This window comes from Gobius niger (assembly GCF_951799975.1).
Source record: "Gobius niger genome assembly, chromosome: 21".
Lineage (NCBI taxonomy): Eukaryota > Metazoa > Chordata > Actinopteri > Gobiiformes > Gobiidae > Gobius > Gobius niger.
Genome location: NC_136872.1, coordinates 12113413 through 12130122, shown reverse-complemented (window position 1 = coordinate 12130122; position 16710 = coordinate 12113413). Strand labels below are relative to the sequence as shown.

At 42.2% G+C, this 16710-nt stretch overlaps 1 protein-coding gene across 1 annotated transcript in view; it reads left to right on the top strand.

Moving 5' to 3' along the window:
* The window catches only part of LOC306980870 (zeta-sarcoglycan-like), a 55788-nt gene that overhangs the window by 14313 nt on the left and 24765 nt on the right, over positions 1-16710 (top strand). Inside the window, exons 2-3 of the mRNA XM_079580404.1 lie at positions 1005-1199; positions 9464-9565. Of these exons, the coding sequence (XP_079436530.1) occupies positions 1005-1199; positions 9464-9565 (297 nt within the window). The remainder of the gene's footprint in view (positions 1-1004; positions 1200-9463; positions 9566-16710) is intronic.

Here is a 16710-nt window from a genome sequence, read left to right as displayed (position 1 = left end):
ATCTCTTGAGACACTTTGTAGATTATTAAAACCTTCTTTTTTTTTTATCTTTAAGCTTTATAAGAAATCTATACAAAGATGCTTGTATATTGTATATTCCAAACCAGCACAGACCCTATACTGTAGAGTGAATGTAAAGTCGATTTTATTGTTAAAGTTGATGGGCAGACACATTATAGAGCTCAGCGCCCGAGGGGAGCTGTAAACAGGTCGGCTACAGGAAGCTGCCACTCAGAATGACACATTATAAAAATGCAGGGCCGCACTTTGACAAAATGTCAACAAGTAATTAACAATGAAAACAGCTGTGGCATGTGATTAAAAGTCGACAAATCGTTTCATACAAAGGTACAGGCAGAGATGTCAGGAGGTTTGCTTGCTTGGGGTGTTTGTGAATAAACAAAGCTGCCGGGCCCGACGCAACGCACGGTAAATAGACGTTTAAGGGAGGGCACCGCGCTGCTCGGGATCGTGATCGGTTTGAGACGAGCTGGGGACGGATCTTGACTGATGAGCCTGTGTCTGCGGCGAAATGAAACATACAACCTTTTGTTTTTGCGGGCGATGTGGTATCTCTCTTAATAAAATAACATCACACAAACGACCTTGTCTTTAGGCACGCTGCGTGATGGATTACTCCGCTCCGGCTCCCTTTCTGGTCTCAGTGTGTAGCATCGCTGTAGCCAGATATGTAATCATGAAGACAAACTGCATGAAAATTAAGCTCTTACAACTTTTACAGTTTTTTATAGGTGTTGTTAAAGAATGAGTGGTAAGCTTAGGTGCATAGGAGACATACCTTTTATTTATTTCTCAATTTCCCTGGCTTGTTTGTGTCCCCTTTTTTTTTTCCAGCCACACTTCTGCACCATGCCTCAATCCGGACAGAGCCATGCGAGGTGCTCAGGACGTAATAACCACTCTCAGCTTGGGATTGCCGGTGCTGAGCTAATAGACCCGGGCTCCCGGAGCAGGCGACTGACAGAGATGTGTTTGCTTTGCAGATTACCCAGGAGCACTTCATCCTGGCATCGCAGTCGCTCCACCTGCCCCGTCCCGGCTGTGAGGCGGCCCGCGCAGGCCCAGTGTTCGGCTGGAGGAAAAGAGGGCTGTACTTTTTCCTCCTGCTGCTGCTCGTCACCATGATCGTCAACCTGGCCCTCACCGTGTGGATCATCAAAGTCATGAACTTCTCCACGGTACGACTGGAAAAAATGTGCTGCGAAAAAAAAAAAAAACAGTAGTGCAAAACTGTAGCTTCTGATAGGTTTCCCGTGGCTTCTCTTACAGATCAATTAATCAAAATTTGAAAAGCTGTTCTGGATGAGTTACAAATTGGATGTTTAAAAGAGAACTAAACGCCCTGTTATCGGTCATGTAGTGGTGAAAGTATTTGTCTTTCTTTCACTTTTATGTTTGCTTCAATCATGTTTCTTTCACCTTCACCGGGCTCTGACAACTTGCAAAATGTCTCTCTCCACATTCTCCCACATTGTTATCTTTCCATTTGTCCTATCATAAACCCTGAACCTCCAAACCTGGGCTAAAGAGAAGAGAAGTGTATCCCGAAGTCTGACCCTCCCAGGGGGTCACAAAACACTGTGGTGGGGCTCGCGAGATGATTTCAAGATATTTAATTTTAAAATTGAGCTAAATGTCAAAGTAGAATTTCCAAACACACTACTACACCAGGTTTTATATGTTTTGCCTCAAATTATTATAAATACCAGTTAATTACATTTTACAATGGAGGGGCCCCGTGTTGTTGGTCGACTTATTTTGTGGGTCACGGCACCAAAAGTTCAGTTTCAGATCGGATTCAGTTCATTTTCCTTTTTCGGTGTGAATCAGAACAGGGTTTATTTTCTTCAGGTTCAAAAACATTGGGGAAAAAAAGGTGCTCAGAGTTTGGGAACCCCTGATCTATGGGAGGTGTGAATGTTCCATTGTTAGAAAACAAACAAGTTTGTCAAGTAAAGTCTGGAGTAAAACAGAGTCATTTTTCTTCATATATCCTTTCCTTCTTCCTTCTACAAAGACAAAACAAAAAGCAACAGGTCTAGCTTTTTGAGACCGAAACTCATTAGTCTCCTTTTTTCCGCCTCGTACATGCGAGCTTTGGACTGCTCCAGATATGCAGCATCATCCATAAATAATGAGGCCCATTGGTGAGACGTCACTGAGTAGTTTAAACTTGGACTCAATCTTGCGAGCAGCCTGTTCATCCAGATATGGAGAGTCATAGGTTTCCCCTCCGGGTAACTCTGGTTTCCTGATCTCAGTGGGACTTTCCTGGTTAAACAGAGGATAAATAAAGATAACATATAGCATATAAAAGCGTAAAGGTGTCGGCGAGGAGGAAAATATGATGTTGCTGTTGTAAAACTTTATGAGGTGCAGTGGGGAAAAGTCAGGCTATTAAAATAATAATAATGTGCACCCACAACAAACTCTCTATTCACACTGGGTATAGCCATTTTTTTTAATTTCTACACTTTGAATTGCCAATTTCATTTAGTTTTAGCGGGATTTGTGCACTGGGATGAAAAAAGATGTGGGATGTTTTTAATAGGCTTTTTTTTTTTTTATTCATGAAAGGAGTATTGGGGCTGCACGCGTAAACAAAGGGGAGGGGGGACGCCATAAAAAAGGAAGAGAAAAATGGCATTGGCAATTTTAATAAACACAAACAGAGCAAAGCCTTTCAACCGGTGCCGTCAGCAAAATGAAACGCAGCAAAATGATAGATTGCGTTTGGAGCATGTTCATGGCTTTTAATTATTTTTGTCAATTTAAGGGAATTCACAAAGGCAATTAAAATCGAATCCAGAAAAGCAATGGAGAAGTACAAAGCCAGCCATATCCTGGGACGGTTTCATTTAATTTTTAAGATCAACAGAAAACGTTAATTAACTGGAATTCCCAAAACACGGAAAATATTTGTAGTTCGTGAAATGTTTAAAAAATCCATTCATTCATTCGTTTTATGCAAGAAGTAGTTGGACTTGACTCGGACTACCCTTCAATAAGGACTTAAAGAGATGGTCTCCAAGGTTGCAGAATGAGGAATACATTTCAAAAGCAAATGATCAAGTTCCTTCCCCCTCCCTCCTATTTGGACCTGACAGGCTGATTAACAAAAGTCTAAAAGGGGCGTGGATTAGAAAGAAGGGGTCGACTTCCAGGTCTCCCTCCTCATCTTTACCTTAACATTGCACGGCCTCATGTACTTCATTCGGCATTTTCAAGCTATCACAGGACACACTGCAAACTTTATTTCACTGTGGTTTCAACATTGGCTGTGTCCCGACTCCCGAGAGAAAGAGAACAGAGCTGAGAAGAGAAGAGAGCTGGCTCTGGTATTGAAGAGCGCCGCACGGGGCTCTGGGCTCTTGGCTGTGATCAAAACACCAGGATGTGCAAAGTACCCCCGCTCACCCACCACCACCCCCTGCATTCCCCCTTTCTGCGCAAAAGTATTGGTCTGCAGGAGGAAAAAGCTTGGGGAGGGACTGCTGTTGTACATAAATTCACCATTGGTCATGGGTGTCTGTGCAGCCCACGTTCAACCTAGGTACTGTGCCAGGTATGAAGCTGAAGATTACACAGAACGCTATAGTCTAAAGCAGGGGTGTCGGACTCATTTTGGGTCGTGGGCCGAAATTCAGCTCCCACAGCAGGTCACAGGCCACATATAATGTAAACAGGAAAACACTATAGAGAACATTTTTCAATAAATTAATAATAATAATGAGCTGTGATTTGGTCAAAGCCCCAACTTGACTGTAGCCTAATCAATAACAACGGCTTGCACTTGTATTGCACTTTACAAGCCTGTGTCACAAGTTTCTCAAAGTGCTACATAGTCATTATTCATTATTCATTGACTTCACACTCGGTGGTGGTAGGCTGTTATTGAAGCCACAGCCGCCCTGGGGCAGACTGTCCATTTACCACATGGTTATAATATGCTGTTTATATCCTGATCTCTGATTATATCAATGCCCTAATTTAAGCTGCCCCCTAGTGGCTTGAATGAGCATTCTGGTATTTATTTAAAAATAACCAGAACGCTGGTTATTTTTCTTGTGTGACTCCGCACAAGAATGGGCTAGTGATGTACTTTGTGGCTTTGTGGCCAAACCGCCTTTGCTCTGCACAATCCCGTCAGACCTTGGAAGCAAAGCAGGGAAGGGCCTGGCAGGACTTGGATGGGAGACCGTTTGGGAACACCAGGAAGCCTAGCGAATGTAGCGAATGGTTGGGCCGATGGCGCAGACTGGTTGCCTCGCTTCCGTCAGTCTACCCCAAGGCAGCTGTGGCTACAACAGTAGCTTACCACCACCGAGTATGGAGTGAAGGAATAGTGCAATGTAAAGCGTCTTTGAGTGTCCAGAAAAGCGCTATATAAAACCAATGCATTATTATCATTATTATTATTGCTTTTTCCCCCCATACTCTGGAAAATATGCTCTACAAGGCAGAGGCCGATTTAATAATCTCAAACTTGCCCATGGGCCGCATGTTTGACACCCCTGGTCTAAAGCCTGCGTTTAGAAACACAAGATTGAGCCTTCAAGTGTAAAGGCCCAGACTACAACTACTTTGAGGGTGTCTTTGACTTTTTTCCCAATAGGCTAATCCTCTGATGACCACAAACATCTCCAGATCAGGAGAAGGGTCCCTGGAACTGCTCTGTGGTCAATCTTAGAGCAGGTTACTCATCAGTACTGGTTGAAGGGTCATCATATGCAGAGGCAGAATTACTCTCTACTGGGGCAATAAAATGGAAACTTAAGGGGTAAATTTACTAAGCGGGTGCTCTTGGGCAAAACGAGTTGCATGCGCAAAAGTGGATTAGTTGTTGTGCATTACACAGCATTCTTTCATTTATATTTTAGATTTGGGGTTCTAATCTATGCAATTTCAATGGGTAGTTTAGGTGAAACACGTCCACAAATAAGCTTTATTCTGTTATACAAGTTGCACTCACTATTTCACACCTGTCTTGATAAATGACCCCTTTAAACTAATCGAATTTACACATACCGTAACAAAAGGCTAACTTTTAAAGCAGACATTGCCGATCTTCACTTGTGCAACATGCCTTTATGTAGGTCAAGCATTCCTTTTAATCCCAGCGATAATTAATTGACCCTAATACAAACTCACAGGGCGTGAAGTGTATTCAAACTCCTCGCCCCATACTGCGCGCCTTTTCTCATTCGGCTTTGATAAAGAATTAGGAAAAACCAGCGGGCCGCCGTGACACGTTACGTCTTTATCTGCAGAAGGGAAGAGGAGCAGACAGACACGGGCTCGGCTCAGTGACATATTCCACGACAATACACACAATTTAGCACTTTGTCAACAAACTCCTGATGGCAGCTCTTCTCTCTCCCGCTGACGGATGCGTCCCCTGACTATTGCAATCGCTCCTCAGCCCCTTCGGATCCCATCAGTCTGTGTCAGGAGTAAAGATCCTATCAGTGCCGCTGGTGTTGTGCCACGAAATGTACTCCGCTCCTCGTCTCGCAGGGCCAGGACACGCTACGACGACATAGAGAGCGCTCCAGCCCGCACTGCACCTATAGAGTAATCAGGTTTATAGCTCTTTGCTTTATAGTCTATGCCAGCCGAGAAGAGGTCAAAATATTTAGACATGCATACTCCAGTCAGGAATATATGTGATAAAGTTATAGCCAAGTACAGGCGGGAGACATAGCACGTAGCAGTTATTGCCTTCAAGACGTAATTAAAGCTACGTATGTACCCTTATCAAAGGAAAATAAATTTACCAATGTATTAGTTGAAATATTTTGTAATATATTCTAATATATTCTTCTCCCAATACATTTACCAATATATTATATGTTGTAAAATACATGGAATTATATATTGATCATACAAATATTATACGATATATTATATATTCATGTAATTTACACTACCACGCAAAAGTTTGAGCTCACTAAAATGTCCTTATTTTCGAAAGAAAAGCACTGCTTGAGGAAAACATTCAATTAATCAGTTAAATTAAACAGTCTACATTGTTAATGTGGTGAAGGCTTATTCTCGCTGGAAATGGGTGATTTTTAATGGAAAACCTGGTGTGCAGAGGTGCATCGCTCCAGTGTTCTAATGGTACATTGTGTTAATCATGGTAATTGATGATTAGAAAACCCTTGTGCAATTACGCTAGCACTGCTGAAAACTGTTGTGCTGGTTAGAGAAGCTATAGAACTGGCCTGGGTGACCGCAAACCTTTGACCTGTAGTGTTGCATAATGTTTTCCAATATACAGCTATATATTTTGTTTCATAAAGGTAGTCTATCTTTTAGTTTAGAATAGCTTCATTTAAAGGGGCTAGATGCAAGTTCGTGATTTTATGCTCACTACTGCCATCTCAGGCCATATGCGTAATTGCAGCTTCTATATTAAGCTCGTGCATGACGGCACTTCGGACCCGAATTAACGCCTGTCTGAGTGACAGTGCAGGATTTTAGAGGCAGTTGTGGTGAACAGGTCTGGGCTCTTTCTACACCTTAGGACATTGCTGGAACATGTGGGGGGAGGAAAATACATAATTTTAACATTTTCAAACTCCGTATAGTCTCCATATAGTCTCTAAGGATGGATTTCTTGCCACGCAACCTTTCTTTCTGTCATGGGAGCTGTTTTGAGGACTTTTCACTTATATGCACTAAATATTATTGTTATTGAACCCTCAAAGTTTTCAGTGTTAAATCAAAAATAACATTTTATTAATAACTCAATGTTAACACTCATTTGGCCTCTCTTGCCAAGCGGTGATATCATCTGTGTACCCTTTATTCAAAAGCTAGAATATTTCCTTTTGAATTCTTAATTGCTATAGTCCTTAATTGCTCTGTTTTATCAGTTTGGACCCATGGATACAATCAGCTGGAGGGAACAGCCATTAGAATGATGAAAGCCACTGCTGCAGCACAGTATAGTCTTTGGGTGAATGAAAAGAGATGGAAAACATTTAGATCAAATTAGACCATTATAGCTTTCATTATAGCATGAAAGAGATGGCCAGGAGTATAATCAAAGTCCTGGTGAAGACCTACTTTTACATGTAGTTCATTCAGCATGGACCAAATGTGAAAAATATGTAGCGTCTGAGCCGGAGTCATTTCATATCCAGGAATCAGGATGCCAGACACAACACGCTCCTCCACGGTCAAGGAGAAGCCGGTCTGACTCATTCGATCACCAAACCTAATATTTAGTTTGCCTTTTGTTTCATCATTGACACAACCTTCTGTTTTAAAATTAAAGGCTGTGTTGCTTTATGCCGCCTGTTTTCACCATGATTCACTCTCTGGGGTCTTGGACTGTTCCCTAGAGATGACTGCATGTCTTAAGTCTATCATTCTGCATTTAATACACTCCAAAGTCACTCCCACTCTACTTACAGTGAAGATCAATGATATTTAAGTTGTCACCCAATGAAGTAGCCGACTGCAGTAACAGCAAATATTTTCAGCTGAAAGAGTTATTGACTCCAATTTAAAGGGATGGATGGGATGAAGGAAGTTGAAATACTCCATTTAAAAGTTTTGAACAATAAACATGTATTGATCCATCTGCCTCGCCCTTTTTTGTGCTGTTTTTATCTGTAAATTGTCCGTTCTCTACAGTTTTATGCCATTCACATTTCAACTTTGATCGCAGTATAATAGTTGTATTTGGCAGATCATAAAAGTTATTAATGTTATAGAGAATCCCATAAAACCACCCGCTGTCTTCATTAGCCCTGATGTGTTAAACCTGCCCAAGCATTTCATATTTCAAGACTTTCGAAACAGCTAATGTGGCGAGATGTGTTTAAAAATGTGGACCTTGAATTCTAACTGTAAAAAAGGAAACTGCAAATCCAATTGCAGTTGAGAAAAGCGTCAATGTTTTCCCAAATCCCGCAGCCCTGTTAGAAATATTCATATAGTATTACAAGAAGAGATATTTGGGGATTTTACAGTATCGCGCGCCGAAAAAAGACGATATTTCTGGGACCGAAAATGATAGGTGAAGTGAGGAACATCGCAATGAAAATTTGTTATCTTCAAGTTTATTGAAGGCATTATACAGAGTTTAAAAATGTTAAAATTCTGGATTTTCCTCCCGCTACATGTTCCAGCCATGTCCTAATGTGTAGAATGAGCCCAGACCTGTTCACCACAACTGCCACTAAAATCCTGCACTGTCACTCAAAAAGGTGTTACTTCAGTCCGAATTGCCGTCATGCACGACCTTAATATAGAAGGTGCAGTTACACGTATGACCTGAGGTGGCAGTAGTGAGTATAAAATGACCAACTTGCATCCAGCCCCTTTAAACACAAGTTTCACTAAACAGCAGAATCTGGAGAATTCATTGCTGAGTTAGTTTTAACCTCCAATTCTATTTTTGATCGGCATGCAAAATGCCGCTGCTAGCAACAATATGCTAATGCTAACGACAACAAATCAAAGCTGGGACAGGAACTATCATTGGATTACCTAAAGCGATAAAATAAAATCTGCCAGTGCTGGAGCGGCCAAGTATTTGTTTTTACAGGATTATAGACCAGACATTGGAAAAAATCGGCCGAGCAAATCGGCATCGGCCAATAAGCATCCCAAAATATCGGCATCAGCATCGGCCTTGGAAAAACGCATATGACGCAAAACTTTGACCTCTAATTACAAGCTTATCATATATGTTATGACTTCTTTGCCTGTAGGATTTAGTGGATTGGACAATTTAGCATGAAAAGTGCTGAAAAGTGGGCAAGATTTTCCGCAAATTATAGGAGCTATTAGCCTAAATGGTTATTGTATTGAAAGCATGAAGTCTTTTGGTCAATTTTCACCACAAGTCCCTGCGTTTAAGCCAAAATATGCAAGTCTACCGAGCACCTTGAGATCCTCTAACATGATTCTTATGTAAAACCCACTGATAACGTGTGAGCACAGTCGTATATAAAAAATGCCCAATTTCCTCGCTGGTTCAGAGAGTCCCCGCAGATCTGTGTTTTACATATCATTTGAATACAAGACATTTTACGGCCCTATGCTCCATACTCGACCCATACAGTCCCATCACTTTCGCATTAGATGGAGCGGATTCCTCTTTTGTCATTTCCATAGGACCTCTCGCCGCTGTCAGCTGCCACATTATCCACGGCACAACTCTCTCTGCCTCGCGCCGCATGCAAGATGTCAGCCTGTCGCCTCCATGTCATGTCCTGCTCCTTCCCTGTCACTCAAAGCAGTCTGGCCACCATCGCTGTGCCAGGGTGTCCATTGCTGTACATGAGTTTACTTTTCTTTTCTTTTTTTGTTCCCAGTGGCGAGGTAATTGTGAGAGTCGGGGCGTTTCCCGCACTTTTGGAGCGCCGTGAAAATGTGTAGCAGACACTGATGTTGCTGATGCTCTTGTTTGTTGGGGTTGCAGGACGGGATGGGGAGCTTGAAGTTGAACCAAGACGGGATCCGGGTGGACGGAGTGTCCGAGTTTCTGTCTCCACTGTATGTGAAGGAGATACAGTCCAGCGGGGTAAGTGTGTTTCACATTAATCGGCCTTATATTTGCGGTTTTGCAGAATAAAGCTGGGGTACCTGTTGTTGTTGTAGAGTTCATTTATTTTTGTCACCTCAGCGTATGTTGTAAACACAGCAAAAAACACACCTTCAATCTGCCCGGTATAATAGCAATAAAAAGTCAAGAATCCTGGCTAATGTTTAGTTATTAGTGTTGTCTGCCTGTGTCCCCTCTTCACTGCTCAGTGCGAGGTCAGGTGCAGCTCTCAGACAGAGGAAGAGCAGGGGCGGAGCTGACACGGGCAGCAGAGGGTAGCACTTACACAGAATTTTGACAGTACATACAAAATAAATAAACAGGTTAAATAATAAAAGTAGCAGCATACAGTTGTGCCCAAGAGTTTACACGCCCTGACAGAATTTTTTTGTTTATTTATTTTTTGTCCATTTTTTTTAGAGAATATGATGGATAACAAAACACAACCACCAACTCATAGCTAGTGGTTGTGTGAAGCCATTTATGGTTGACTTTACTCTTTTTAAACCATAATGATGAATGAAACTGCCCTGATCATCAGCCTGGAAGCTGCACATGGACGTTTCAATATGACAAGGTTCCAAAGCACAAAGCCATGTCGACCTCTCGTTGGCTACAGCAGAGTAAAGTGAAGGTTCTGGAGAGGCAAACTCAGTCTCCTGATCTCAAACGTGCAGTTCATGCAAGACAGCCCAGGACTTTATAGGAACTGGAGGCTTTTTGCCAAAAAGAATGGTCAGGTTTACCATCCGAGGAAATAAAGAGGCCCATCCACAATTCCCACAAAATACTCCAAGCTGTCATTGATGTTAAAGGGGGCAATACACAGTTTTAAAAACAATGAAAGTCAGTTTCATTTATCATTATGATTTAAAAATAGTAAACTCAGTTGTTTGACCATAAATGGCTTCACACAACCACTAACTATGAGTGAAAAAAAAGAAATTCTGCCAGGGTATGTACACTTTTGAGCAGAACTGTGTTGCCTAAAATACACAAGATTGCACTAAATGTTATCAGATTAATTAAATAATTCCTAGGGAGTTAAGGAAGTCTTTGTATCATATGGAAAGACCTTCACATCTTCACATCATGTTATTCTTTTGTTAGACTTTTCTTTTCTTTTTTACCTTGGAATTCATTTTTCAGAGCCTTTGCAAAGAAAAATAAATCACATTGCTGTTCAGTGTTATTTTTGAAAATTTGTGATCGAAAGATGAAGGTCCCTTCTTCAAGAAAAATGAAATCCTTTATCTTAGAATCCGCTGAACTTGACCCTTGCTCTGAGGAACACAGCCGGTCTACACAATTATTTTTCTCATGCTTGAGTTCACATTTCACACATTTCTTCAGGTTTAAAACAGCTACAGGTCTCTTTCTGTACTTCCCGAATTATAGATTTAATAAAAACACACTTGATCCGATTCCCCCTCACAGCTGAAAAGTTTAAATCAATTTATCGTCAATAGCTCCAACTTACAGTGCAGTGAATTGCAGCAGAGCCTGTATTAACTGACTCCTCCGGTTCATTTCCTACTGCGAACTATCGGGCCTTCCATCGGCTGGAGATTGGTAATGGCTCGCCTCCTGTTCTCGGCCACATACAACCTTTTTACAGATTACAAACGAACGGAGAAGGACCCGAGACTTTCCCTGCTGGATTTCCAATCAAACCCCCACCCTCCCCGTGCCTCTCCCTTTGATGCTTAGTAGATTAACCAACACGACCCGCAGAAGTTGTTCCAAATTTTCCCTTAGCACAGTTGGATCATCCCCCCTTTCAGTGATTAGGCATGCCGCAGTGGCAATTTCGAGCGCCGCGAGCCCGGATCCCGTGTAAATTTGTCCTTTTTGTGAGAGACGGCGGCAGAGAAGGCGCCTCGACTGCGGTTGCAATTTGCCACAGTGGATTGAGAAACAACTGGCCAGTGCCCACTTGCTCTTTGATCTTTTAGCCAGGGCTTAATATTGGTTTAATACACTGGCGGGATCTCTATAGGACAGAACGGCTCAGTCTGAAAAGGAGGAGGAAGAGTGGAGAGACATTTAGCAAATCATCGGAGCTAGAAGTCGAGGTCAAGACGCTGAGTCTGGCTGAGTGATCTGAAAGAATGTGTTTACTGCAGAAAGTTAGAATCGGTCATAGTTTCTTTATCAGTATAAGAAGCTATAAAAGATCAACAGTTGTAGTTTTTGCCTTTTTCCCGTGAGCTGCCTTTGTGGTTTCTTTGTTCCACATTGTTTTATTGGATGCTTTTGTACATCTAAGGCGTGTTTTTTCAGGCCTGTGAGGCAACTTCTGTTGTGATATTGGGCTATACAAAACCATTAAACTTCAATCTTAAACTTGTGAGGTTCGATGATGAGGTCCATAATGGTCCTGAAGAAAGCAGCCTTTAAAAGTAAACAAACAGCTAGCGTTTGAGCTAAAGACATTTGGGACCTACAAATTTGTACTTCTAAAACACTGAAGAGGCACCAAGATCCCGCCACACCTGCAGCACAGTGGTGGCGTCACAACAGGAGCTACAGGAAACAAAAAAGGGAGAACAGAGGAGGTATCCGGGCAAGACTCAAAGCTAAATCACACATGCCTTCTGTCCCTACTATTGTTCTGGCTAATGGACGTTCACTGGAGAGTAAAACAGATTAACTGCTAAGCTCTAACCAGAAGATGGTGAAAGACTGTTGTGGAGCGGCGGGAGCTGTGCAGGAGGAAGAGGAAGGAGGAGGTGGAACTGACCAGTGCAGGACACCACGCTCTTAAACAGGGACAAACCCAGGAGGCGCTGCACCATTTCAGAGGATCAGAGGAGACTGAAGGCAGCCGGCCAGGTTCCTTCTGAGTGATACGGTTTCCCCAACCTCCAAAAACATGCTGGTCAGGTTGACCCACAGTGGTGGCGCGGCTCAGTCGCAGCGGCTCAGGACTAACACCTGAACACTATTTTGCTGCACGATTGTACAATGACAAATAAAGAACGTACTTATTTACTTACTTATATACTTACTTACTTACACATTTGTTCTATGATTACCAAAGCACTGACACCAAACCCAGTCTAAAGATGTAACTTGCTCCATACATTCCAAAAGGACCGAGCTCAATAAAGCAAATAAGATTTGTTTAAGAAGTCCAGACTTTGAGAAACTTTGTTGCAAAGCATAGTTCCACCGTTTTAAATTTCCTCCACCTGCCCTCGCCACAGATCACTACATCATCCACGCACGTGAAAGACGGTTACGTTTGGCCCTGGCGTTACTACCTGCGGACACTTTTACTGTCTTGTTTTACAGACAGCCGGGGGTCCCATAAGGCGGCCCTTCTTATCTATCTGTACCAGGACAAAATGGCAGCGGGTCACTCGATATTTCTTACTCGAGGAAGTGTGTCAAGCGCTGAGGAGCGGCGGATTATGGTGTAGCATCGGGCCGTTCTTCAGTCAGATAACCAGCGCTGATCAATAAGCCATTACCACGCACAGCAGTCGGTACTTTGCTGCCTATAAGGAGCACAGTAGTAGGACAAACAAAGGAGGGAGTAGTGAAAGTCTGAATCTATTACTGGCACGGCTACTTCACAAAACAATCTTATTGGGGCTCAAGAAAAAAAAGTAGTTAAAAGTGAAACAAAACAAGTAAAAAGTAGCCTGTGTATATTTTACTTCAACTACTGCTATACTTGCTTTTACAACCTCTTTTTCGCCTTCTCCAAATCACATGGCCACATCGTTTCTAGGCCTCAGAACTCATGCTACTTCTGTTTGAGATTATTGCCACTGTTATTTCAAGTAAGGTGATTCCTGACATAAGAAGAAGAAAGAGAAGAAGAAGAACAAATATATTCTGAGTTGTCTATTATGCAGACTTTATATATGGAAATAAGGCCTTGTGTTTGAGAAATGGCCAAAATTGCAGCGATTTTAGTGGCAAAACTGGATTAATGGAAGGAGACAGGCTTAAATTATCATTTTTAATTCAAGTGCCGAAGAATGTTTAGTCTTTATGTTGTGTTTTAAGAGTGCAGATCAATTGTTCTCAATGTAGACTGTGAGAAAAATGCATTTCGAGAAAACAGGGTAATTATGCAATGTTTCCAGGTGAAAGCTTACATAGAGACCAACATCTCAATGGTTAGTTGTGTGAATAAAGCATTAAAAAAAAAGTATTATTCTCGTGGTTAACAAATGAAAAGCCATGATTAAAAAAAAAAGCCCTGACCAGAGCGTGAGATTCAAACCAAGCATCATTACTCCCAACTTCTATGAATCAATCAGGTCTTTGAATACTCATCAATGGAGCGAGCTGCACCGTGTGAATACCAAGTGAATTCGCTTCTCTGTGGATTCTGGCTCAGGTTGAGTAACTACAGAAAGAGCCGCTCGTCGTAATCCAGCGCTCGCATGTTCGGAGGCTGCGCACTTCACACAGAAGGGACAAAATGCTGCCTGTTGCCCTCTGGTCATTAGTTAACTTTGCAAAACGTTAAAAAAAAAAAAACATCCTGTCTCCAAATACGACCCAAATCTGCAAATTTATTGTTAACAAATCTGAATAATCATAATAATCATCTTTAGCCGAATAATTACACACAAAGTTAGAGCTTGACGAGTGTACAATGGGTCTGAGCATAAAAGTTTTAGACGTTGTAGTATAATCACCAATTATCGGCTCAAAAGTGGTCCAATAATTAGTTTGACAAAAAGGCCGGATAACAAGGGCAACGTTGAAACACAAATTCACAATAAAGGGCTTAGACACTTTTATCTTCCTTTAAACTGATAAAAGTTTGCTCAGTTTAGTCAGGTTACTACTTAACGTGAATGTGTAATCTGAAATTTGCAGCCAAGTCACTACTGCCAGTGCCACAGCCTTAAAACAAACAGTTCTATCTTTATTGTCACTTCTGCTGCATGCAAAGCACATAAAGAGAATCAAAATTCTCTCAAACTCTTGGTCCAAAAAAAACCCCCCAAAAACATTTCTGCAACAAAACATAACAATTTATAATCTTAAAGAACTCATTATGTAACCAGACTCAAGCAAAACAAAGCCATCCATCATTCTCTAAAATGTGTATTTTCTGGCACATATCGATTTGAAGTTTGCACTATTTCAGCTGAACTCGTACAAAGTTGCCGGTGCTTTAATTACCCCAAAACAGCCCAGCTGCATCTTCAAACCAATCGGAGCCGCGGTGAAAAAATAGCCCTACGTTGTTTCCCGTTTCATGTGGGTCGTTTTGGCCTAATCTGAAACTATTATAGTCTTTGCTGATTGGTTGGTGGAGTTGGCTCGAAGCTCCACCTGTGCAGAGCTGTCCGTCAAACTGACAGGCAGACGGATGGGAGGAAGATTGTGTGTATTATTTTACCTTGCCCCCGGGGGCTCCCCTATGCACGTCTGTCCCACCAGCCGCTGTCAGCGCTGCATTACAATGGCACACACTGAGCACGTATGAGGACTCTGGGAACCGGAGGATGGTTACTTCTCATTTAATAGTATCTGCCTATTAAACTTGAAGAGCTTAATACTGTAGGCTGAAACTTATTTAGCGCTTATTGCAGCTACTACGGGCTTTCTGAGGGTTTGCTCAAGGCTTCGAGATCAGGAGTATTCTGTGTTTGTCTTACCAGAGCAAATCTCAAGCACTGCAATCATTTCAGCAGCACAATGTAATGCGCTCTGTGATTCCCCTGTTAATTCAGAATTTAATGTTAAAGAAGTGCTAACAATAATAATGAGAATAATGCATTGGTTTTATGTAACGCTTGTTTGGACACTCAAAGATGCTTTGAGTTTACTTGGTGGTGGTAAGCTACTATTGGAGCCACAGCCGCGCTGAGGTATACTGACGGAAGCGAGGCAACCAGTCTGCGCCCTCAGCCCCTCTGACCACCACCAACCACTCACTCACTTCATTCGGCAGGTTTCCTGGTGTTCCCAAACAGAGTCATGGGAATATATTTTAGATAGGGGGTGCTGAGGGACAAAAATTACCCCAAAAATGCTTTTTCTGTGCGTTTTTCCTATTTATTAATATTGCCTGCAGTTCGCAAACTCGCGCCCTCAGCACCCTGGGGTCCCACGGCCTTGTTCCCAAACGGTCTCCTATCTAAGTACCGACCAGGCCCTTCCCCGCTTAGCTTCCAAGGTCTGACGGGATCAGGCATAACAAAGGCGGCATGGCCAACCATAATAAATCCTTTTCGTAGTCCTTCTGGGGGTAATACAAGGGTTAATGGGATGATTGGGGTCCAGAAAACCACCCTTGCAACTTCCCTGCCTCCGGGTCGGAATGACAAAGAAGAAGCTTGCAGGCTAACGAGCTAACTGTGGGCTAGCGCCACTTGAGCAGTGTTTACATCCAGTTTGTGTGTGTCATTGAGTTGTGACACAATGTACAATATCCCTCTCTCCCTTTGTCTTTTCCTATTGTCCCTCGAGAAGAAGTTATTTTTGGTCTTCTTGGTCAGGGAAACAAATGCAAACACATTCGAACATGAAAATGTAAAATCCTCCGTCCGGGAACCGAACCAGGGACCTCTCTGCAGTGAGGAGCTTGTTCCACTGTTGCGCCTTATTCTAGTCCACAGTCACCTTGAGTGTTTAGGTTATGGACAGTAAGATTTCATCTGACAAAGTGGTACAATGTTGAAATTTTATCTGACGAAAGAGCATTGCATTTACAATTTCAGGTGTTTGTGAAAGCACTCACATTTCTATCCCCCTTTTCATAGGCGCTTCAAACGTTGCATCAAATAGTGACTTTCAAAGACAAATCAGACGCGTTGGAGTCTTGTTGGAATTGCGGTAATGGCAACACCAGGGAAACCGCACTTCGCTTTATTGTTGCTCGGTTTTGTGTTTCTCAAAAGTCATATTTCTCAAAGTTTATGTCGAGCTACCATTTAGCTAAAAAAGCACATTTGCTTTACTCTTTTTTTTCTCACCTCTATTGCTCCCAGTTTGTGCATTAGCGGCCATTACGGAATCAGGACAAGGTCGGATAATATTGTAAGCTCCAGTGATCTATGGTCACTTCCCAGATAGGTATTATATACTCGCTCATGTATTTATGTTGAATACTACGGCATTTCTCTGATTGGTTTCTGCTCGGGATG